Source organism: Electrona antarctica, assembly GCF_951216825.1.
Source record: "Electrona antarctica genome assembly, chromosome: 2".
Lineage (NCBI taxonomy): Eukaryota > Metazoa > Chordata > Actinopteri > Myctophiformes > Myctophidae > Electrona > Electrona antarctica.
The window spans coordinates 21,006,947-21,030,860 of record NC_136807.1 but is presented as its reverse complement, the minus strand read 5'-3'; the positions used below and the strand labels follow the sequence as shown (position 1 = coordinate 21,030,860).

Genomic DNA, 23,914 nt, shown 5'->3' with positions numbered 1-23,914 from the left:
AGGTGAGCCACAAAACATGGACTTCAAACAAACTCCTATACCTTTCAACGTGTGCCCTTGTCTGCTTTCTGTTCTCATCAGTCTCTGCTTTCATGTGTCATTTTCCTCCAGTGGGGACGCCGTGGGCACTGCAAGGCCAGCTACAGGTCCCCCGCACCCATTCGGCTTATTCACCATGGCTGTTACAGCACCCAGCTCTACCAGCTCCGGTACTGCGGACAGTGTACCGACTCCCGCTGCTGTACCCCTTACCACACACACACCGCTGAGGTGGCCTTCCGCTGCCCTACTGGCAGACTGCTACGGCGGAATGTGATGATGATCCACTCCTGTGTCTGTCATTACAACTGCCCCAGCCGAGCATATGCCAACCCTGCCCTGTGGGGATTCAGGCCCTGACTGGCCCAAAGCACTGACTGACTTATTGACTCAACCGTGTCCACTCAGGACATGATAGACAGCCAAGACAGGTATGTGTAATCTCTTCCAGCTGAGTATTGTCTTTACACTGTAAAATTCTAGAGTTCATTTAAATCTGAGAGTTAAGTGAACACTCAGGATTTTACTGAGTAGCATTAGTTTTAGTAAAGGTACATTAAGTAGCTGGTAATGAACTGTGACCACATTGGGATGAAAACCCATCGTGACAAACTTCGTCTGCACTAAGAATTCACTGCACCAGTCCTGTCCCCTCCTGCACCTTGTGAAGAAAAGATGATGGGACATTTCCTTAATGATCATTTCAGAGTTGATCATCTAAATACAGTACATACTACAGACTATGGAAGACACTTGACCATGAAGGTTATTTGGTCAGGACAGTGTTAGCTTTAAAGACATATTTACGCTAATGTAAATACATAAATTGTGTGTGTGTGTGTGTGTGTGTGTGTGTGTGTGTGTGTGTGTGTGTGTGTGTGTGTGTGTGTGTGTGTGTGTGTGTGTGTGTGTGTGTGTGTGTGTGTGTGTGCGTGCGTGCGTGCGTGTGTGTGTGTGTTATAAATTTGTCTCATACTGTAATGACACCAACCTATGTGTTGACAGATACTGTATCCTGATATGTTTAAAATGTTATTTGTAACGTGTATATTTCTATGTATGTTCATAGCCAGATGACATTGCACTTGTTTTTTTCTTGATCTTTTTTTTAAATTGTAGTTTGTTGTAAATAGTTATAGTCATAGCTTTTGAGATGTAATACAATTGTTTGCATTATTTCATGCAGGCTACATTTATTTTACACTAAAAATGTTTATATTTGTGTGTTGACAATATCTGGGCGTTTGTTATATTTTGTACAGTATTCATAGTTTAATTTCATGTCAATATGTTTTATATATTTCTTTTTTTCCTTTTTAATCCATGATATTTGTATAGCGTTCTACTGTCAGAGTTGTAATTTGACCACAGTTTACAGCACTATATATACTGTAAGGCTACCTTTATGAGTTGTTTCATTCATCACTTAATTTTGCACAACGACTCAGATATTGTTTGCCGTGTTCGTCCTTAAACAAATTAAAACTATTTTGAGAAAGTCAAAAAATGTAAAATACTTTTATTGTGTTCCTAATCTTAATGAGCTCACACTCATATGTCTGCGCACACTGTGCGCGCGTGTATTAGGCCTATATCTCTGCCAGAGCAACTATGACTGTGTGTGTGTGTGTGTGTGTGTGTGTGTGTGTGTGTGTGTGTGTGTGTGTGTGTGTGTGTGTGTGTGTGTGTGTGTGTGTGTGTGTGTGTGTGTGCGCGTGTGCGTGACTAATGCGTGTTTGAAAAAATATATAAAAAAAAACAACTTGTGTCTGCGATGTACATCCAACACCATGGTCTTTTCAGTCTGATCACATTGGTTTAAAATTAAACTAAACACTGACACCTAGTGGCCCCCTACTGTTAGGATTAGGAAGGTGCACTAAATTGTGTTGTGTTCATGTGACACATTATAAACCGCCTGTAACATAACCACATGTGCAAAAATAAAATCTGAATCTGAATTTGTCTTCTGCATTCAAGTTGAATGTTTTCAGAAAGGGTTAATGATTTCACTCTTATAACCAATATCAAACACTCTACAAGTCTATTTTAAAAGTAGTCCCATTGGTAAACAAAACAGTTTAAAAACAATGCAACACAGGGCCTGACATCCCAGTCACAGGCCCTGTCACAGACCTGTCACAGGGATGTCAGGCCCTGTCACAACCCTATGGAGAATTCCATGCTAGAAGGCTTTCTTACCTAGTTGTTACGTCCCGGTCCATGTGTTATTTTGTGCAAAAGCGCATTATTGGCTATTTCCCCTAATTTGCCGACTTTAGGACGGTACCCGCCCCCCCCTACCCGAACCTCAAATGACGTCACATTGTAGGCTCTACAGAGCCGAACCGACTTTTATTCGGCTCTAAAATAGGAGTATGAATCGGCCCTAAGAACTATACTAATAAAGGTAAGAAAGCCTTCTAGCATGGAATTCTCCTTTAAGATATGTAGCCTACAGGAAGCCCCAATGTTGAAAGGAAAATAACACCAAATCAATGCATGCCGAGGCTTACAACTCAAATCTTAGAGTATACTCGCCGGTGCAGATGTGTTGTCCGGGTCCCTTGCTTCATGACAAACTCCAACCAAAAGATGGCGCCGTTGGAGTGTTTAACTGAGTTTGTATATATTCTTTCTGTAGGCTTATCAAGGCCATCAAACTGGTCAAAAGAGGAGAGGAATGTTTGGAACAGGGATTCCATGTAGGCTATACTGTAAATGGCTTTATACATTCTATATGTTCCCCCATCCTATATTATAATTAGCTAATTTTGGCTAAAATAGAACCCTTCTATTTTAAAGTGTTAACTTGCTCCACCTTGTCATCTCACCATCATATACATACAGGAAACTGAAACAATGCTAACTTCCTCCTCTTCAACCACTTCTTTGCGTCTTATAAAATGATAGGCTTATAGGCTACTATAGTTTGTAGCCTGTACTTGATGGAGAAAGGCTCATATTGGAGAGCGACTTTGTAATTTTCCCCTCAAGTATAATGATGATATTCAAACTTAACTTAAACTATTTATTATATAACTGTCTTGTTTAAAACTGTTTACTTGCCAAACCATACTAAATGAGAGTATGCATTTGTTTCCTCACGGCTGGATTATTGCAACTCCCTTTTCACCTGCTTAAATAAAACCACCATGGACCGCCTTCAAATGATCCAAAATGATGCAGCCAGACTACTCACTAGGTCAAGCAAATTCTGCCACATCACTCCAATCCTGGCCTCCTTGCATTGGCTTCCGGTGAACTTCAGGGTCCAGTTCAAGGTACTTGTGCTCACCTTCAGAGCGATGCATGGTCAGGCCCCAGGCTACTTGATTGACCTGGTGCCTCGTTATGTGCCCAGAAGGGCCCTTAGGTCTGCAGAACAGGGTCTGTTAGACCCACCCTCCACCAAACTAAAAACTAAAGGTGACAAATCATTTCAGGCCGTAGCAGCCAAACTTTGGAATGCTCTCCCACTAGCGCTGAGATTTTCCTCCTCTGTGGGCATTTTTTTAAATAGCCTCAAAACATTTCTTTTTAAACAAGCATTTGTGGATGGTTCAACCTGAACTTAATAAACCTACCTTTTGTTTTACGATGTATTTATAATGATCATATTGTCGTTTTGTTTGAGCTGAATTGTACAGCACATGTTTTATCTGCATTGTTTGCTTGTTTACTTTGTTTTGTATTTTTATTGTATGTAAAGCACTTTGTGAGTCCTCTCTGTGAAAGGTGCTATATAAATAAAATGTACTTACTTACTTACTTACTATGTCAGGTAGCATTTCCTGCTTACAGAAAATGTGAAGAACAGGAAATCTTTGAAATTCTCACCTCTGTTTCTCATACAGTATGACTCACAAAACCGCAGCCTCAGAAAATAACTTAAACAGCAACAACATATCAGAACACAGGAGGCAGAATGAGGAACATTTCATGTCAAGGAGTTAGCTTTGACTTTTCACAGCAGTTCTTACCCTTTGTTTATATTGCAGTATTCATTGTTGGTCTGATTGCAAATGGCTTTGGATTGAAATCCTCATTCCATAACTGGAAAAAACTGGGGAACGTCAACATTTTTGTTTTCAACCTTGAAATAGCAGATATTTTGTATTTGCTCACACTCCCGTTTCTGGTTACCTACTATGCTTTGGGGAGTAAATGGATCTTTGGAGACATATTCTGCAAGATAACAAGATTCTGCTTCAACTTGAACTTGTATGGCAGCATTGGTTTCCTCACTTGTATCAGTGTTTATCGTTACCTGTCTGTTGTCCATCCGATGAGAGTAATGGAAAGAATAACCCAGACACACACTGTGATTATAACCATTATGGTCTGGGTCTTGGTGTGCATTCAGATTCTTCCAGACATGTTCTTCACTAAAAGATACAAAAACCAAACAGGTAAATGTTATGAAACTACTTCTTGGTTTTATGTCAACGATTACCTGACGTACAGTCTTGGATGGACACTGACTGGGTTCTGCATTCCATCACTCATCATACTGGGCTGCTATGGACACATGATTGTGGTTCTCTGCACCAAACCTAACATTGACACGGTGCTGAAACAGAGATGCTTGAGACTACTGTTCATATTGATTGTACTTCTCTCAGTGTGTTACATCCCTTATCATGTGCTTAAGAATCTCAACTTGAAGGCAAGAATTTTGGCAAAGGAACGTCAATGCCAGGAGTGGTTTGATGGAGTCTACATTGCTCATCAGATAAGCCGTGGACTTGTGTGTCTGAACAGTGCCATCAACCCACTGATTTACCTCCACAGAAACAAAATGCTTCACAATCATCTCAGGCGGCAATGCTTCAGGCGGGTCCGGTCTTCCATCATGAGGGAAATTCACACCACAGGTCATTAATGTTAATGAATTCTAAGAAGTTGAACACTTAAGGCCTATTCATACTCCAGTTTTAGGTGATAGCCTAGTAGCCTAGTTTTCGGTGGTCACCTTATCACCTAAAACTGGCGTATGACTAGGCCTTTAGTGACCATTTGGCTAATTGTCTCACGTTTTAGCCAAGTAAAAATCACACTCGTGTGAAGTGACCTGTGCCTTTTATCATGATGATGATGTATGATGATGATGATGATCAGAACGTCATTGGCTGATGTATGCATCAGCCAATCAAATCATCACATTCCGTGCTAAACGGACATACACACAAAACTGCATAGGAGCTGCTGCACCACTCAAAAGTGTATTTAATTTTGGTTTATTTCTTACCTTGATTGGGTTATTGTGTATACAATATATTGGCATTCTATATCACCTTACAAAATACAAATGAAGGTTGGAATATGCGCTTTTGTGATATTTGTGTATTTTGTTACAGTGATTGACATAATGCTTTCTGTCTGTTTAGTGTGTGTGTGTGTGTGTGTGTGTGTGTGTGTGTGTGTGTGTGTGTGTGTGTGTGTGTGTGTGTGTGTGTGTGCAATATTCTGCTGAAAATGTGCAAGTTTGTAGCCCGGTGAGTGACTGCTTTACTGCATTCCGTGAATTTGTTTTGTCACTCGCTACTCGTGACAAAACAAATTCACAGAATGATTCCGGCTGGAACCAAGGCCCAGCCTATAGCAATGCATCAGACAGGGAAGGAAAATAGTACATTTCACTTCCTCTTACTATACATGGAAAATGATTCAGGGTTCTATCATAGCTAAATCCTAAATGTAAGTGGGGTCTACCATTTTACACCTATAATCACAACTACTAGCCTGAAAACCAGACAAATCTGCCACAGGAAATATTTTTTTTCGCTCACTCCAGAGTTGTGGGTGACCAATCAGAGCTCACTATTCAAAGCGAGACTTTTATGCTGTGACGTTGGAATCTGTTTGTAACCGTCCTTTGGAAATAAATCTTTCACACAGGGACCAAGAACAGCGATTGGCTGGGTATGTACGGTATGTCGGTACATTCCACCAGTCAATGAGAAACCACTGTTCTCGATGTAACTAAAGTACATTGGTATAAAGTCAATACGGGGTATGTATCGGTTGGGTATGTGTGTATGTCGGTGTACTCCACCGGGCAATGAGGGACCACTGACCACTGCTATATTTCAAACCTAGACAGCAGCAGAGAGCTTTAGGACTCAGAGCAGCAGTCGTACCAGCAGTGGTGACCTCATGGTGCGCTCTACTTGTGTGCAATGCGCAAGTTGGCAGCTCGACAGAGTGCATTTCTAGTTTAGTAGTTGTTTATTGTTGTGTTATTGCATGGGTTTAGTTCCCAACCAAGCAAAGCCTTAAAAAAAGGAAAAGTTATATCCACTTAGGCAAAATAGGCAAAAGGAAGTGCACTTACTTCTGCAGTCAATGTAAACAATTTGTTGAGAATTACTGTGCTTCTCAAATTAGGCGAAACGGTGTGGTGACAGGTGGAAAATCTCAGCTTATTCAATTCTGCAGCATACTGTGACAATGACACATAAATGTGTGAAGAAATGTATTTCCTGCCCTGGTATGAGAATTGAAAGAAAATGCACTGTTTAGTGGAAATTATTACGAAATCTTCTATTTTGTGGAACCGGCATCCTTAACTGAAAATGAGGAACAATACATATTGAAATACCTCAACTCTTATTCTGAATCTTCCATAACTCAAAACACCACAGCAACATAATTAGCACCAACCATCAGCAGACAGAATGAGCAATATATCTTGTCAAAGAGTTAGCTTTGACTTTTCACATCAATTCTTACCTGGTGTTTATATCACAGTATTCATAGTTGGAGTTATTGCAAATGGATTTGGGTTGAAATCCTTGTTCCACAACTGGAAGAAACTGAAATTCATTAACATTTTTGTTTTCAACCTTGGAATAGCAGATATTTTGTATTTGCTCACACTGCCATTTTTGGTTACCTACCATGCTTTGGGGAGTAAATGGATCTTTGGAGATGTCTTCTGCAAGATAACAAGATTCTGCTTCAACTTGAACTTGTATGGCAGCATTGGTTTCCTCACTTGTATAAGTGTTTATCGTTACCTGGCTGTTGTCCACCCAGTGGGGATAATGGGAAGAATAACTCGGTCGCACTCTGTGATTATATCAGTAATGGTCTGGATCTTGGTGTGTGTTCAGATTATTCCAGACATGTTCTTCACTAAAACATATAGAAATCGAACAGGAAAATGTTATGAAACTACTTCTACGTTTTATGTCAAAGATTACCTGAAATACAGTCTTGGATGGACACTGACTGGGTTCCTTATTCCATTGTTCATCATACTGGGCTGCTATGGACATGTGGTTGTGGTTCTCTGCACAAGAAACAGAGTTGACATGGTACAAAAGCAGAGATGCTTGAAACTGCTATTCATTTTGATTTTACTTTTCTCAGTGTGTTACATTCCCTTTCATATATTTAAGAACCTCAACATGAAGGCAAGAATTTTGGCAAAGGAACACCTGTGCCAGGAGTGGTTTAATGGAGTCTACATTGCTCATCAGATAAGCCGTGGACTTGTGTGTCTGAACAGTGCCATCAATCCCCTGATTTACCTCCATGGAAACGAGGAGCTTCACAAGCAGCTGAGGCGGGTCTCCCAGATGATCAGTGGTCGCAAGCAGTCAAATCCTAGTTGCACCATCACAATGCAACCTGCTGATGGGGATGAAACTACTTAATTGTAAGTCCATACTTCTGGACAAATAAGGCTCCACGAAATTTTCAGAATTTTCAGAGTACATAAACAATAGTTTTCATAACGAAAACTATTGTTGATGTACTTATTCATTGTCCTTTTGAATATGCTAGCCTGTCACACCTTTTTTCATGACGCACGCACGCACGCACGCACGCACACACGCACGCACGCACGCACGCACACACTAAGCTTTTCTCTTGACAAAAGCAGATGTCTTCAGCATCCTGATATTAAATATTCTAATTTATAAAATAAAAAACTAAACTAAACTAAAATTCACTATTATTGGAGGAGTTGCTACAAAACAAAGGAGGCAAACAAACAACCTAATGTATGACTGTATAAATACACACATACCCCGGTATACAGCATGTACATACATACCTGTACATTTGGAGGCCTACCAATAAATTGAATCAATTTATGAGCAATTGGTAGGCCTCTAAAGTGGTTTTGAAACCTAATCTGCATACCGACCTAATCTGCATACCGATTTAGGCAAGAGCCATGGTTAAATGGGCTGCCTGAGTGTCCCAGAAGAAGCTTTATCTGCTCTATATATGGTAGGAGCATTCATGTGGTAAAGATGGGATTGATACAAGCCCAGCCAGGAGCATGACTGGGATTTTTATTTATTTATTTATGGAGCCTCAGAGTGAAATAAACTCACTTCATAAACAATTCCCACTCTGTACTGCTTCAAATCTAGCTCTGATCCATAGCTCTAATGCGGCAGCAAGAGCAGTACTGGCTATGGACCAGAGCTAGCTCAAATCCATGTTAATGGATCGTCTTCGAGCTAGTGAGCATTAATTGAGCAAGTCTACTGTATTAGTGCTTCACACTTTGTGTCATGGATATTCTTGTTTGCCTAAGGAAGGTCTATATTATTTTGTATATTACTGTATCTGTATTTTTAATATGCAACATTTACGTAATCCTGTATTGCATATGAACTGCAACACAATAGTTATTGTGTTCATCCTCAATAATTCTCAATAATAATTAATAATTAATTACTTTTGTTTATAGTGCATTGTTTTTTCCTCAAATAAATGAAAAATAGGAAGGAAAAAAAAGATGTTCCTCATATTTCTTTGCTATATATTATTATAAAACCTTCCTGCCATATGATTATTTTTGTATCTGATTGTTTAATTTTTACATACTGGTAATACATAAAGTGTGATGAAAAGGACAATTGTACTCTTCTTAATTTCTTGGGTGCAGAACAGAATGATTATTCATTATCAACAGAAAGGTGAGCAGAAAGAGTCCCATTCAAATAAGTATGTTACTTGAATATTTTTCAATATTGTAAAAGTAAGATTAGCAAAAGTTTTAAAAAGTAAAATGTACAGTAGGCCTACTGTAAAAGCACAAAAATAGCTATTTTAAAAAATAATCTTTATCCCACGATTTTGCAACCCATTTTTAGTGCGTGGAAGGAACACGTTATTCCGACCAGTTCCTTTCCCCTCCATCAGGTGCCCCGGCTGGCCAGGGGGAGGTATAGTTTTAGAGACCAGGAGTACTGCATGTTTTTTGTGAGGGTACTTACCCTAGTGGACACGGGGAGGACATGCAAACTCCACACAAGTAGCTATTTTGAAGACTGTTTACTTGGTAGGTTTCAGATTAATCCACCCGACACTGAAACATATCTTTATTATATCACCATCGAGAGCCAGTTACTGTATACCCTGGCATTGGTACATATCTTCATTACGTCACTCTCAAATCATGCAGCCACGGCATACGCATAAAATAACCCAAGTAACCACAGTATACTACTCATCAACTTACAAATTACATATACATATATACAACTTACATATACATACATGTATATATGTAAGTTGTACTGTTTATATGAAGATGTGTACCAATGCCAGGGTATAACTGGTTCTCGATGGTGACGTAATAAAGGTAGGTTTCAGATTACATACATGTATACATAGAGAGGCATTACCTTTAATCCACCCGACACTGAAACATATTTTACAAACATAACTTACAAATTACATATACAAATATTATTACGTCACCATCGAAAGCCAGTTATATCCCGTCACTCACCCGTATTAATTACATCATTGCTTGTTATGCTTTGTAGTCCCTGTTGTTGATTACGTAACCAATCCATGTTTTTCAAACGTTTAAAATGAATACAAACTTCAAAACACTATTTTTTTTACCTCCAATGACTAGGTACGTAACACATAGCTAAACCTAATACCTCAATATTGAAACCAATATTTCACAGAGAGGCTGAGATTTGAAAGTTCGTAGCGGTCCACAGTACTAGTAGTGTGCAACGCGCAAGCTACGTAGTAGGCACTCGACAGAGTGCAGTTCTAGTTATATTCTAAATGGTTTTTTTTTGTGGCTTTCACCTTTATTTCATATATTTTATGGAGGGACAGACAGTAGGCTGACAGGAAATGGGGAGAGAGATGGGGGGAAGACATGCAGTAAAGGCCGTCGGGATCGGGAGTCGAACCCGCGGCACACTGCCAGACTGGATTACCAGCCAAGGTGCCTGGACCATTGAGCCATGGCCCAGGCCCTAGTTCTATTCTAAGCTCCATCTCGAAAGTAAAGACTAAAATAGTCTATGAACAGGTTGAAAAGTATCTTGCCACAAATAAATTAATGTACGAGTTCCAATCTGGCTTCAGAACATCCCACTCCACTGACACATGCCTCCTCTATTTGAGCGACCACATCAAACACGAGGTGGATGCTGGCAAATACTGCGGCATGGTCATGCTGGACCTCCAAAAGGCTTTTGACACAGTGAACCACTCCATACTGGTTAACAAGCTAAAAGCAATTGGTTTTGATAGCACATCAGTGAGCTGGATGCAATCCTACCTGGAGGGGAGAGAACAGATGGTGGAGGTGAACGGAACACTGTCCCCCCCCCCCCCCCCCCCCCTCCCAGTGAGCTGTGGCGTTCCACAAGGAAGCATACTAGGGCCTTTACTGTTCCTAATATATGTAAACGACATGACATCAGCTTGTGACTGCAACTTGTTCCTGTTCGCAGATGACTCAGCACTGCTAGTCTCGGACAGGAACAAACTGCAGGTTGAAAAGGCCCTCAGCTCTGAACTCGGTATAGAATCTGCACCTGGCTCGCTGATAACAAACTATCTTTACACCTGGGAAAAACTGAATCCATTCTCTTTGGATCAAATAGTAATCTCAGCCTAGGTTCCATCCTAGAGGCTAATCTTTCCGGTGATAAAATGGCCACCAACGTAATCAAAAAAGTCAACCAAAGAACAAGATTCCTTTACAGGATCTCCTCACTGGTCAACAAAAACACCTTGAAGACCCTACAGGAGCCCTCCTCGTACAAGGTTTCTTTGACTATGCATGCACCTCTTGGTACCACAGCACCTCAAAGGCCCTTAAAACAAGGCTCCAGACTTCCCAAAACAAACTGGTCAGGCTCCTACTTGGCCTCACCCCCCGAACCCACCTCACCCCTGCCCACTTTGACAGGCTGGAATGGCTTAGGGTCGATGACCCATTGCATCTTGCAATGGGTCTGGTCCACAAGATTCGATACACCACCAAGATACCCATGTACCTGTCTAAATACTTCCTTAATGTTAACGAAGTCCACACCCACAACACCAGAGGGAGTGCAACAAACCATGTGCAACCCAGATTCGGCACAAACAAAATTATTTTCGCTCCTATGCCACCAAAATGTGGAATGCCCTACCAACAGTCATTAAGACATGCGAATCCCTTGACTCCTTCAAAACCGCTTTCAAAGGGCACCTACGGACGGCTGCAATTCGAAACTGGCCCCCGTAAAATCTGAATCCCCCCCCACCACCCACCCCTTTTCCCCCTCACTGTATATGTTTATTTTCCCTTTTTACCTCCTTTATGATGAATTCCTGTTCTTTATTATTTATTTATTTTAAGACTATATAGAAGTGTGTACGTCTCTAAATGTTTTGATGATTTGAACAAGGTGGACCCTCTTGTAAACAAGTGTAATGCTTTATTGGGTCATCCACTCACAGTTAACAGTCTTTGTATTGAGTTGTGCTTGAAATGTACTGTAATTCTGCAAACTGTTAATAAATATTTCAATCAATCAATCAAAAAGTCAAAATGTTAATGACCTTTTTTTATTTATTTTTTATTCAGACAGTCAGCAATGGGTAGAACGTTCCCATCTAGGGGCCGCAAAGATGTTCCTAGAAGCTTTGTCATTGGTCGAAAATTATGACAAAGCTTCTAGGAAAATCTTTGAATGCAGATTGCAGCCCCTAGATGTGTCACAGAGACTACATTTTTGGGGGAGCGTTCTACCCATTGCTGGCTGTCTGAATACCAAAAAGCCTTAATTAGAAACCAGCTGACACTTTTGGTGTTAGCGGGTCAAATTTGATCTGTGATTTAAATCAGCCCAAAATACTATATGGTCAAGATTCAATTTATCCCCTAGCAATCAGACAGGCTCTATTAGCTCAATTGTAAAACATTTCAGCACACAAAGTGTAGCTTTAAATCACTATGTAAACTGTAGTTAAATCATTGCCCATGGGTGATAGCAGAATATCGTAAGCTGGTAGTCAATAGAATGGCTAGACACAAATGCTTCTTAAGCATTACGCAACAAAATGACACATTGATGGATTTGGTGTGGGCAGGAATCAGGAATGTCTCTTACAGTAAGTACAACAGCTGCTGGCAACAGAAATATCATGCCTGTCCCACAGGCTTTATGGCCTATAGACAGGCATACTGTTCATTGAAGTTCATAAGTTCTCACACAACTGATACACTAGGAGGCTATTATTATCACTTGCTGATAACGTATACTGTGCAGTATACTGTAGGATACATATCTAATCTTGCTGTGTGCACTGGAAAGCCTGCAGTGTGCTTTGAACCTGACCAAAACATCCTGGGCCCATGAGACCTGACCCAGATGTAACTGTTAAATGTTTGCACTCATTATAAGCCATAACATGACTACAGCCACTAAAACGCACCACACAGCTAACAACAGCGCCATACTGTAGGCTGTTAATGTTTAATTGCGTTTCATTCAATCTTGCACACCTGACACACCACCGTGTTCATTCATCCATTTGTAGCCCGGAGAGTGAACAATTTGGTTCCATTTGTACGGTCTCAGAGTTCAATTTGCACACAGAATTTTACAGTGTGCACGTGATAAGTGGAGTGCCGGTTTAAAGGTTACCATGCATGATGTTACCACCTCTCCCTCCAGCCCCCCTTCACCTCAATGACCTTTGCTCATATTATCAACCTCCCTTGGTTCTGCCTCTCCCTCTCCATGTGTGTATGTTGTGAACTCAGGCCCTGGCAAACATTAAAAGGACAAGTAGAGTCTGCTGCTATCATATGTCCATCAGTCCATGTGTTGTGTAGAGGGAGGGGTGGACTGGGAATACTCTGGCTGAGGGGTTTAGTTCCTTAGAGCGTTGGTCACCATACAGCTTACTAAGTTGTAGTTGTACACGGCCAGGCCTGGCCTGTTCGAATACTGAAGAATATGGAGCTACCCCAAATTGAGCATGTGAGACGTCGCAGGTGTGACAGTGCAGGTGAGGTCACTGTTAGACTGATTGATGGGAGATGTACTACTGTTACCGTTAAATAATAGTTTACAGTGGTGATTTGTGTATTTCCCATAGGCCTAATGCCGTTTGCACTTTGCAGTGTTTGCCAAAGAGCTGAATTTGACACAGTAAAGTGGGCACCTGAGAACTCTGGGCAGCAGTTTTCTTTTATATATTTCATCTTTTATTTTATATTTACCTATATTGTTGTAATGACATTTAAGGTCTAGTACAACTGCTTACAAATTGTCATTTGGGGCATAAACAAGAAGTTGAAGGGTAAATTTAGGTCTAATATTGTGTGGCATTTTCAAATCATTTTTTGTTTCTTTTACATTTTGGGGAAAAAATGTTCATTTAACATGGAAGTGCCCTTAATGTTTACATGCCCACTCTACCTGTATCCGTGCCACATACAGCACATGTACCACCCATGGCCCATGTGTTTACCTTAATGTTTACATGCCCACTCTACCTGTATCCGTGCCACATACAGCACATGTACCTCCATGGCCCATGTGTTTACCACACTAAGAGGAAACCTGATACAGAGCTCACTTATGAAAGAGTCTTCCGCAAGCACAGAGAGAGAGAGAGAGAGAGAGAGAGAGAGAGAGAGAGAGAGAGAGAGAGAAAGAAAACAGCTGGGCAAGTGGATATGTGGGACTGCAGCCCTCTATATCCACAGCCATAGCTGTTTGGGAGGCAGGGCATGAATTCCTAACAGGGCAAACCCCCCACAGGATATGCCTGTCTCAATAGTGCAGCTCAGCCTAAAACAGAAACACGTACTGGTCATTAGTCGCTTTGCTTTTCAACATGGACCAGAGCTAAACATGGATCAACGAGACACTCAGGCCATCAAGGCAGACAAATTTAGTTTAGAAACCTGAAGCATTTTTTTAAGCATTGAGTGAAAATAGGTCATAGTCAGGGCAAAACAGTTAAAATTAAAACTAGAATATTTGTATTTGTATGCATTCTAAAATGTTATTTATCCCATGGTGAGACTGGTGCCATTGACACACCAGTAAAAACAATTGATTCATTATAGATACAAACTATTCTAAATGATGATGACAACACAGCCTGAGTTCATGTTGCATGCTGCTGTCATGGATGTATGTGAGTTGTGAGAAGGGGCAGGGCATGCAGGGGTGACGCTCCTGTATGACTGAAATTCTGAATAGCTTATGACTGCCCCCATGTGGCAAGAGACAGGATACATTGAGCTGCCTTCTGTAGATTCCTACTGTCCCATATTGGCTGTCATCACCTGGGAGATTTGGAATAACCTGAGGGTACTGTGTACATAATCCCTTTGGACCTTAAAGCAAATGGAAAGACAGACCAAGCAATATGGAGGTCCTCCCCCTTCTGCCTACCAATTGTCTTCTCCTTAGCAACAGTCAGCTGACCTAGAGTTCAGTGCCACACCCACCCTCATATACACTCTGCTGCACAAACGGAGAGGGACAGAGTTCAGCATCCAGGCATCATAGCACTCTCATAGCACCACTGCCATGTTCACAGAGCAGAATGAACTCACACAGACTCCCCTGCTCAAGGTCTGGGTGCCATGGATGACCAGCAAATTGAGGAGAGGATGTAAGTGAGATGGAAACGCTGCCCCACATAGAATAGAATAGAATAGAATAGAATATGTCCCCTATCTCTGTTCCTTTTGTTTCCTCTGGTTTTTAAGGCTCATGTGACGTTCTGTGTGTGGCCAAGTCTATGAACTTTTTATGACGAATCTTGTTCCGTACAAACTTTCAGGCCAAGTTAATGGCAAATGACGTCACATGATGTATTTGTGTGACGTCAAAGTAAACTGTGACCTACGGTCGCAATAAAGGGTCCCCCTAACTTCACATGGGTGTGATTTTTGAGGGGTGCTATAGCCCCTCCTATATTCAGCTATAGTGTAGATTTTTGTCCTAACACAAACATTAAATGCCATTGACACTGAATGGAGAATTTACATCATATGTGTCTGAGCAAATCGACATGTTACATCATGATGATGTACGATGATAAGAGCGCCCCTCACTTCACACGGGTGTGATTGTTCTACAACTCAACAGCAATAGGTGACATTATGCTCTTATAGTTATAGAAAATGTCAATTAATATACTGTGTGCATTCACATAATAACTCCACATGATGTTGACATCCTCCTCTTGTGGATTTATAAATGAGCTACAACAAAATCCTGTTCAGGGAGGCAGGAAGTCAGGCTAGGAGAGACAGTTAAATTGACCATGGGATTAGGGCCAGGCCAGACAAGCCAGGAAGGGAGGGAATTGGCTCTTTGCTCTCTGACTGACATATTGTCAAGACAGGCTACTAACTAGAAAGGGCAGACTTTTAACAATTATCTGGATTATTATTTTACGGTTGAAAATCATCTTCAATTGTATCTGTTTAATGACTGAATGCTGTAATCTGAGATGTTGACAGAAGATATGGGACAGAGTTCTCAATTTGTATAGGATTAGCTTGGCACAGTTGGCAGCTATGTGCATAACAAGTCTCTCCTGGCACTCAACGCATAGCTTTTGGTTTGACAGAAGGCTGTTGGTGTAAGGTGTTTAATTTATCATCATCCATCTGTGATGGAGCTCTTATTTAATAATTAATTAATGAATTCTTTTTTTTTTTCTTTCTTTCTTTTTACATATGCTCAGTCTAAAGTGTACAATAAGCATACATTGAAGTTTGAACATGCAGTGCTTATATATAATATTTATAACTTTGTATTTTTGGGTGTTTTCTCTTTAGCCTCAAGGCCTACATTCTGCAACTCACCCACAGTGCTTGTGATGGTAGGATTGCCAGCCAGAGGCAAGACCTACATCTCCAAAAAACTCACCCGCTACCTCAACTGGATTGGAGTTCCTACAAAAGGTCAGTTTTTAAACTGCATCCTCAGCCTGGTTCCTGTGATATATTACGTAATCACAAGTTTACCATTCACCATTTATTTCGTAGTTTTTCATCTTGTCTGCTCTCCATTCCACAGTGTTTAATGTGGGTCAGTACCGCAGGGAGGCTGTCCAGACCTACCAGAATTATGAGTTCTTTAGACCTGACAATGAGGAAGCCATGAGCATCCGCAAGTAAGAGACAAACACATTAGAATTAGAATGCAGGTGCTCCAGAAAATAGAATGCAAAGTCTTCCAGTTAATTATAAGTTACATTATAAGTAATTAAAAAAGTCATTATAAGGTTTTACAATTGCATTACCAGGTCTTTTGAGTGCTTATAGCTGTAATTATACAGTGTTATTAGAAGATTATAATGCTTTATAAGAATGTTCATAATGCATGACAACAAAGATGAGGGAAAAATGTTGTGCTCTTAAACAGTCCAAACCAAACGGGTGTTCCAGTCAGGTGCATATATGCCAAATGCTAGAAGGGCTAAAGGACAGCTTGCTCGCACACCAATTGATTGATGTTGTTGTGCAAGCTTTCCTTTTTCCCTTCTTGCATAATGCATTATAAAGAAGTATAACCCAAGTTCACACAATAACGTATAATACATTTCAAATACGTTTGTATATACGTATAATATACTGCAAATTGATGTTGATGTTGGGAACTATAATGTATAATATTAAGCTTCATAAAGGTGAGCAGAATACTTCTTTAACCCCAGGGTAAAACATTTTGTATGTGAATCTTTGTTTAAATTCTCTCCCAAGGGCCTGTGCATCTGCTGCGCTTAAAGATGTGGCTAGTTACTTTACAAAAGAACATGGACAAGTAGCAGTGAGTAAGGGGACAAATGAACCCTCGAGCAACATTACTGTGGTCTATATATGTATTTATGTAGTTGTGTATTTACTAGGTATAATGCACTGTGTGTACTGTATAGTATGTACAATGTGTGTATAGGCCTACTGTACTAGTAATGGAACATTTTATATCATTGGTTTATAGTCAGTGGAATGTGTTTGTAATGGAAGTGGACTCTTCTCTTATCAAGGTATTTGATGCAACCAACACAACAAGAGAGAGAAGAGCTGTCATCCTTAGCTTTGCCAGGGAGAGAGGCTACAAGGTATACAGTAGTGTTGTGTGCAACAATGTTTCAAAGCTCTAATAGGAGGGGGCGGCTCGGGTGATGCACTGGTAAAATATACCTGCCCACCACCGCGGCGTCTAGGGGCTTTGTCAAGCGTCTATGCCAACACAATTGGCACGTGTTCGGAGGATGGAAACAGGTGGGAAGGGTAATAATTGTCACTGCATGTACTTCTACGGGCTGGGACGGCAGCTGTCCGCAGGGAGTGTTGAGCGGGAGAAGTGTGATGGAGGTGCTACATTCTCCCATGGGGGCTCCTCACTGGCAGGTGAGCCAGTAGGGTACAATAGCAGTGAAAAGACAGAAATATTTGTTTGGAGTGGCCCGGGCCGGCCTAGAGGTCCAGGCACCTAGGCTGGTAATGGTTCGAGTCCCGATCCTGGCGTCATTTGCTGTGTGTCACCCCCCCATTTCTCTCCCCATTTCCTCTCACACCACTACCTATCAATAAAAGCATGAAAAAGCCCCCCAAAAAAGAAAAGTGTGTGTGGGGAATTAATTGACTAAATTGGGGGGAATAACGGGTAAATAATAATTGGCTTATCTAAATTATGGGGAAAAAAACAGGATAGCACACTTCAATTAAAAGCAATAGAAGAAAACAAAACCAAATACTGTGTAATAATGAGTGTTTCATTATAACAGAAGAATAGAATATAACTTTTTTAAAACTGTCTTTAAACTGAGCTCTTGAATGTTACCTTACAGGTGTTTTTTGTGGAGTCAATCTGTGATGACCCAGATATCATTGCAGAGAACATCCGGGTGAGAACCTGCTAGTTCATATGTGGGATTTGTATATATATATATTTGAGGGGCGCTCCTATATACAGGTTTAATGTTTGTTTGTAGTTCAATGTTTGTTTTAAAAACGCCATTGACAATGAAGGGAAAATGTACATAATCTTGTCCCTAACACAAACATTTAATGCCATTAACAATAAAGAGAATTTAATGTTTGTGTTGGCACCGTTTGTTTTACATCACCATTACATCACCTACAGTAATCAACACGAGTTAGACTTTAATATATTAGCGCCCCTCACTTCACGCAGGTGTGGTTTTTTTAACAGCAGCAGCACATGCACACATTGTTTCTACGTGGGTAGGGCTTTGGTGATATTGATGTTGCCATGGTGAGTGTACTCAGTGTGGGTGATTTTGGATAAGCAAGTGCCGTCATACTCTGAATTGAGACAGGTGTTTAGGGTGCTAATAAGGTGGTTATACTTCGCAGAGAAGCCTATATAAATTAAGTATTTTTCATCTAGCAAGTCAAGATTGGGAGTCCAGATTATGTGGATCGTGACAAAGATGAGGCAAATCAAGACTTCCTTCAGCGCATTGAGGTCTACAAGACATGCTATGTCCCTATAGATGATGAGAAAGACAGGTACTTGGTTGGGTCAAAATCAAGTAAAAAACAATTTTTCCAAAATTAATATCCATCTCATCCCCTCCTCTTCACCAATGATATTTTGTAATAGGAAGCACTCCTACATCAAGATATTCAACGTGGGCACTAGATATCTGGTGAACCAGGTTCAGGACCACATCCAGAGCAGGATCGTCTACTATCTGATGAACATCCATGTGGCGCCACGCTCCATCTACCTGAGCCGACATGGAGAGAGTGAATTCAACCTGATAGGCCGCATCGGGGGAGACACAGCTCTTTCTCCAAGGGGTCAGAAGGTATAAGCATAAGCAAAAAGACATGAAGTAATATACTGTATAATATAATTGCGACCGTAGGTCGCATTTACTATGAAAACCTGCATCTCCGTTTGTTAGTCACGCCTCCATATATGGTCACGCCTCGTGACATCATGCCTCCATATATGGTCATGCCTCGTGACATCACGCCTCCATATATGGTCACGCCTCGTGACATCACGTCTCCATATATGGTCACGCCTCGTGACATCACGCCTCGTGACACGTCACGCCCACCAACACATATACAGTATGGCCATCTCCATATATGAAGATCACGACACTGACCTCATCTAACCCTGGATAACGTACTATACATGGAGAAGACTAGATCATCACCTAGATCTGCACATACCTGTATGGAGCCGGCCAGCAACTCTACATCTGACCTCAAACCTCAAACCCTTAGATCTCCATATATGGAGCTGACCTGTTCTGAATTCCATATGTTGATCCTTCCCCACCCGTCCTTCCAGTTCTGACATTCCTTATGTTGATCTGACCTCACCAAAACCCTGTATACTCAAGACACGCTCAATATATGGCCAGTACAGAATTCATTACATATGTTGACCCCTGCATGCCAAGCGCCAGCGCTCGCCCAGCAGTCTGCCGTAACCCAGGCAGATGCGTACACGCAAGGGCGAGGTCGCTTCTCGCCCTCAGGGCGTCTTACTGCATGGTATTACTAATGGTAACTGTAAAAGAGTGACTATGAGACACCTGGTCCAAACACATCACAGTGCAACCTTGTTTTGTACTTAAATTTGTATTTAAATTTGTACGTAATTTGCTACTGTATGTTGTATGCTTTGTGGATGAAATAACTAATACTCCCCTCACCTTCAGTATGCCAGTGCCTTGGCCACCTTCATCAAAAGCCAGAACATCAAGGACCTGAAAGTGTGGACCAGTCATATGAGGAGAACCATCCAGACTGCAGAGGCCCTGGGGGTCCAGTATGAACAGTGGAAGGCCCTCAATGAGATAGACGCTGTGAGTTCTGTTTAAAACATAATGGAATAATACAGATGAAGACAATGTTTGCTTTACTCTTATCATTAGTGTATTCTGCATATTCAACCCTATACAGTTGGGTTGGATCATAGGATCATAGCGCGTTCCTGTGGGTCTGGAACTTCCGGGGACCCCCACACGGAGTTACACCACATGGGTGTGATTTTTTATTAAATTATGGCTGAAAAGAAATGTAGGCGTTTTATATGAGCCTTGGACCTCAACCCAATTACCTCCAATTTAATCAGGTAATCTAGGGACCATTGCATTCAATGCAGCTGTTTTCTCATGAGGCTGCTGACAAACTAGCAAGACAGACACACAAACAAACTGGACGGGGTGCTGGAAGTGTTCTACACCCCTATATTGATGTTTCCTTTACTTTTCTATAAGGGTGTGTGTGAGGAGCTAACCTATGAGGAAATTCAGGAGAAGTTCCCAGAAGAGTTTGCAATGAGAGATCAGGACAAATATCGATATCGCTACCCCAAGGGTGAGGTAGGACCTCTCTGAGCAGAGCTTTTTTGTTACTTAAGGATACTGTCAATCTAAATCGTGAATAGTGAATACTATTAAAGAATAATGACTATGTGTTTTTCTCATAAATACAGTACATTTAACTCAATTCCTTTTGTGTGTCTTTCTGTGTGCCAGTCCTATGAGGACCTCGTCCATCGTCTGGAGCCAGTCATCATGGAGTTAGAACGGCAGGAAAACGTTCTGCTTATCTGCCACCAAGCAATACTGCGTTGCTTGCTGGCCTACTATTTAGATAAACCTGCAGGTACAGAACACACAACATAGTTCCTGTAGACTAACGTACTGTATCTCTTGACAAAACATTAACAACATGGTTTTGTCCTAATGTGGTTTGTTTCAATGCAATACTTTGCAGATGAGTTGCCATATCAAAGATGTCCCCTTCATACAGTGCTCAAATTGACACCAATTGCCTATGGTAAGTATATTGTTCATATACCGTAAAATAAGTGTACTAATGTAACAGATTAAAACCATTTGGTAACATTTGTACATCTGAATCACAAATGAAGTAATTAACACTGAATATTTTACTGTATTGACTATTTGTCTTTGTTTTGCTTTGTTATTCTCACAACAGGTTGTAAAATTGAGTCATTTTACCTTAACATTGAAGCAGTCTGCACACATAGAGAGAGACCCATGGTAAGTTCTCACAAGCATGTAAACTCTCATAATAAATACTAAGGTTTGCAAATATAAGAGCTTATGACATAGTGTGGCATAAGCATATACAGTACTGTATGAATATGTTGGACCTGTCTTTATTTAGCTCAGAAGCCTATTGATCTTGTTCAGGGGTATTTCTCTTTGGCTGAGGAGTAGATGTTTGGCTTCCAATGCAGGTGTCGTTGGTTCAAATCTAGGTGGTTACATATATTTGTATGCACTATGCATTCAATAACATGGCTCCAAAACTATGGAATGCACTTCCCATCACAGTCAGAACTGCAGCCTCACTCCCAATCTTCCGCCATAGTCTGAAAACCCACCTCTTCAGACTCCACCATGGCCCGTAGCACTTGCCCTAGCTTAGCCCCTTAGATAGCACATTATGTAGACTTAAATAGTATTTTAAACAGACTTATAGCTTGTTACGTAGACAGCTCTAGAATTGCACTTTATGCAGTCATAGCACTTTATAGTACACATGTATAATATATTATATAGTATAGTATGTATAGTTAACATAGATACTCCACTGTTACGTTCTTAGTTTACGCATGATTCATGATAACTACTTTTTATATATGTGATGTATGCCATGCTTTTGTTATTACTTAATGTAAGTCGCTCTGGATTAAGAGCGTCTGCTAAATGCCTAAATTGTAAATTGTAAATTGTAATGTTAGTAACTGTGAAAGGAGAGTATGACAGTAAGAGCACACACAAACACAAATTAGCCACCCGTTCTGTTTCTAAAAGAAATATGTTTATGTTTATGCGCTTGCAGAATGTGGATACCAACAGGAAACCAGAGGACGCACTGCAGACCGTCCCTGACCACATATGAAGACGGTTTGGAGTCTGAAGTTGGATGTTATACTATTTCAAATCAACTCATAGAAACACAATCCTCTTTTTTTTTTTTTTACAATATATTTATTGCATTTTTCTTTTTTTTATACAAACAGACAATACAACAGAACAATACATAATACATCAGACAATACAATTACTTAAAAAACAAACAAACAAAACAAAACAAAAACAAAACAAACATACAGTACATACATAAAATAAGGGCACTTAGACTGGTAACAATAACAGAGTCCTTATGGCCACAAGACCAAATAGCTGCAGAGAATACAATTAAATTTCAGTTTCCACCATTAAATAAGATAAATCATTAACCGTAATATACTGGATAAACCGTCCCCATATTCTATCAAACATCTCTTGTTTATTTTTCAAAGTATAAGTGATTCTTTCCAGAGGAAGACACAATGACAGCTCCCTAAACCACTGAGTAATACTGAGCTTGCCTATCTTTTTCCACGATAAAGCTATAGCCCTTTTGGCTTGTAGTAAACATAAATCTAGAAATAACACAATCCTCTTTAATGTTATTGTTGGATTAGTGTTTAAAAACAGAATGGCAGACCATCACTACAGAGGAATGGGTAAATATGTGCAAAACACAAATTACGTCCACCAACTCTAGAATGTGGAGAGAATTCTGTTGGAAGAACCTAATGAGATTCTTTATTACACCTAAAATTAAGTCAAGACAATAATTGAAAACAGATCAGCCATGCTGGAGACAGTGTGGCCACATGGGAGCGGGCCACGCTCATATATTCTGGACTTGTCCTAAAATTCAGAAATACTGGCAGGATATCCACTCCACCTTGGAGACCATTCTGTGTTTTGAGATACCTCTGACTTGTTCCTTCTTACTGCTGGGAAATATCCCTGAAGAGTTTCTAATACATGATAAGTATTTAATCAAGATCCTCTTAGCGACAAATAAGAAAGCGATCACACGACGCTGGTACCAACAGGACCCACCAACGAAAGAACATTGGATGGACATTACTGAGGAACTGTATGTTATGGAAAAACTAACATTCATACTTAGACTACAAAAGGATAAGTTCTATAAAATGTGGGAAAAGTGGGATCTCTTCTCTCAGCCTAGTGATAATGCAATAGGATTTCAATGAATGTATCTTGTAATATGAAAAATGCAGCTTTGTCTTTTTTTTGTTTTTGTCTTCCTCTTTTTGTTCTTTTTTTCCCGTCTTGTCTTTTGGTTTTTGGTTTTTTGTCTGTTTTTTCTTCAATAAAAATTAAGTGAAAAAAAAAAAACAGAATGGCAGGAGGGTGTTTAAGGATGTGAAGGAATGTGTTGAACCAACCATAGTTCCTACAGACAAACATGCATGCAAATGTCAATGATCTGCCGGTATCTGCAGTAACTGAAAAGGTCACACAGAGTTTAGTAGGAAGGCTATGGAATCTTCCTCAGCTGTCATCTGATAAGTTCCCCTTTCATAAGTTTAGGATGTCACATTGTTTGGAAATGAAATTATTAATCATCGTAATCTATTAAGACGACTTAGACCAAGTGAAAATGGGAACCATGAAATTGTGTTCTAGACATTATGACACAGTCCATACAGATAGACATAGCAATTGCATTATGGACGAATCAGCACCATGGACAGAACCACTTCTTAATGGATACAGATAGAAAACG

The 23,914-nt window shown here is 40.4% G+C and overlaps 4 protein-coding genes across 5 annotated transcripts in view; all 4 read left to right on the top strand.

Annotated features, from left to right (window-relative positions):
- The window catches only part of ccn5 (cellular communication network factor 5), a 6,964-nt gene extending 5,425 nt beyond the window's left edge, over positions 1 to 1,539 (top strand). Inside the window, exons 4-5 of the mRNA XM_079517285.1 lie at positions 1 to 2; positions 112 to 1,539. The exon at positions 1 to 2 is cut by the window's left edge and continues 249 nt beyond it. Of these exons, the coding sequence (XP_079373411.1) occupies positions 1 to 2; positions 112 to 399 (290 nt within the window). The 3' untranslated portion in view covers positions 400 to 1,539. The remainder of the gene's footprint in view (positions 3 to 111) is intronic.
- A 2,428-nt stretch (positions 1,540 to 3,967) lies between these two features.
- LOC306932454 (P2Y purinoceptor 1-like) lies at positions 3,968 to 4,924 on the top strand (the record flags this gene model as incomplete). Its single annotated transcript, XM_079514279.1, has 1 exon — positions 3,968 to 4,924. The coding sequence occupies one exon, from the start codon at positions 3,968 to 3,970 to the stop codon at positions 4,922 to 4,924; it is 957 nt and encodes a 318-aa protein (XP_079370405.1).
- A 1,795-nt stretch (positions 4,925 to 6,719) lies between these two features.
- On the top strand, positions 6,720 to 7,703 carry LOC306932446 (P2Y purinoceptor 1; the record flags this gene model as incomplete). Its single annotated transcript, XM_079514266.1, has 1 exon — positions 6,720 to 7,703. One exon carries the CDS (start codon positions 6,720 to 6,722, stop codon positions 7,701 to 7,703), a length of 984 nt encoding a protein of 327 aa, XP_079370392.1.
- A 5,436-nt stretch (positions 7,704 to 13,139) lies between these two features.
- pfkfb1 (6-phosphofructo-2-kinase/fructose-2,6-biphosphatase 1) lies at positions 13,140 to 23,891 on the top strand. 2 transcript variants are annotated; one of them, XM_079517190.1, is made up of 16 exons: positions 13,140 to 13,329; positions 16,130 to 16,255; positions 16,371 to 16,467; positions 17,057 to 17,123; positions 17,341 to 17,415; positions 18,148 to 18,204; positions 18,711 to 18,832; positions 18,927 to 19,134; positions 20,005 to 20,151; positions 20,566 to 20,670; positions 20,827 to 20,956; positions 21,068 to 21,130; positions 21,293 to 21,357; positions 22,166 to 22,294; positions 22,775 to 22,814; positions 23,535 to 23,884. In XM_079517190.1, the coding sequence occupies exons 1-14, from the start codon at positions 13,278 to 13,280 to the stop codon at positions 22,223 to 22,225; spliced, it is 1,374 nt and encodes a 457-aa protein (XP_079373316.1). In that variant the 5' UTR covers positions 13,140 to 13,277; the 3' UTR covers positions 22,226 to 22,294; positions 22,775 to 22,814; positions 23,535 to 23,884. The 2 variants fall into 2 exon arrangements, with proteins under 2 accessions (XP_079373316.1, XP_079373317.1); XM_079517191.1 differs by lacking the exon at positions 22,775 to 22,814 and having other exon boundaries at positions 22,166 to 22,226; positions 23,788 to 23,891.
- The last annotated feature ends 23 nt before the right edge of the window (positions 23,892 to 23,914 follow it).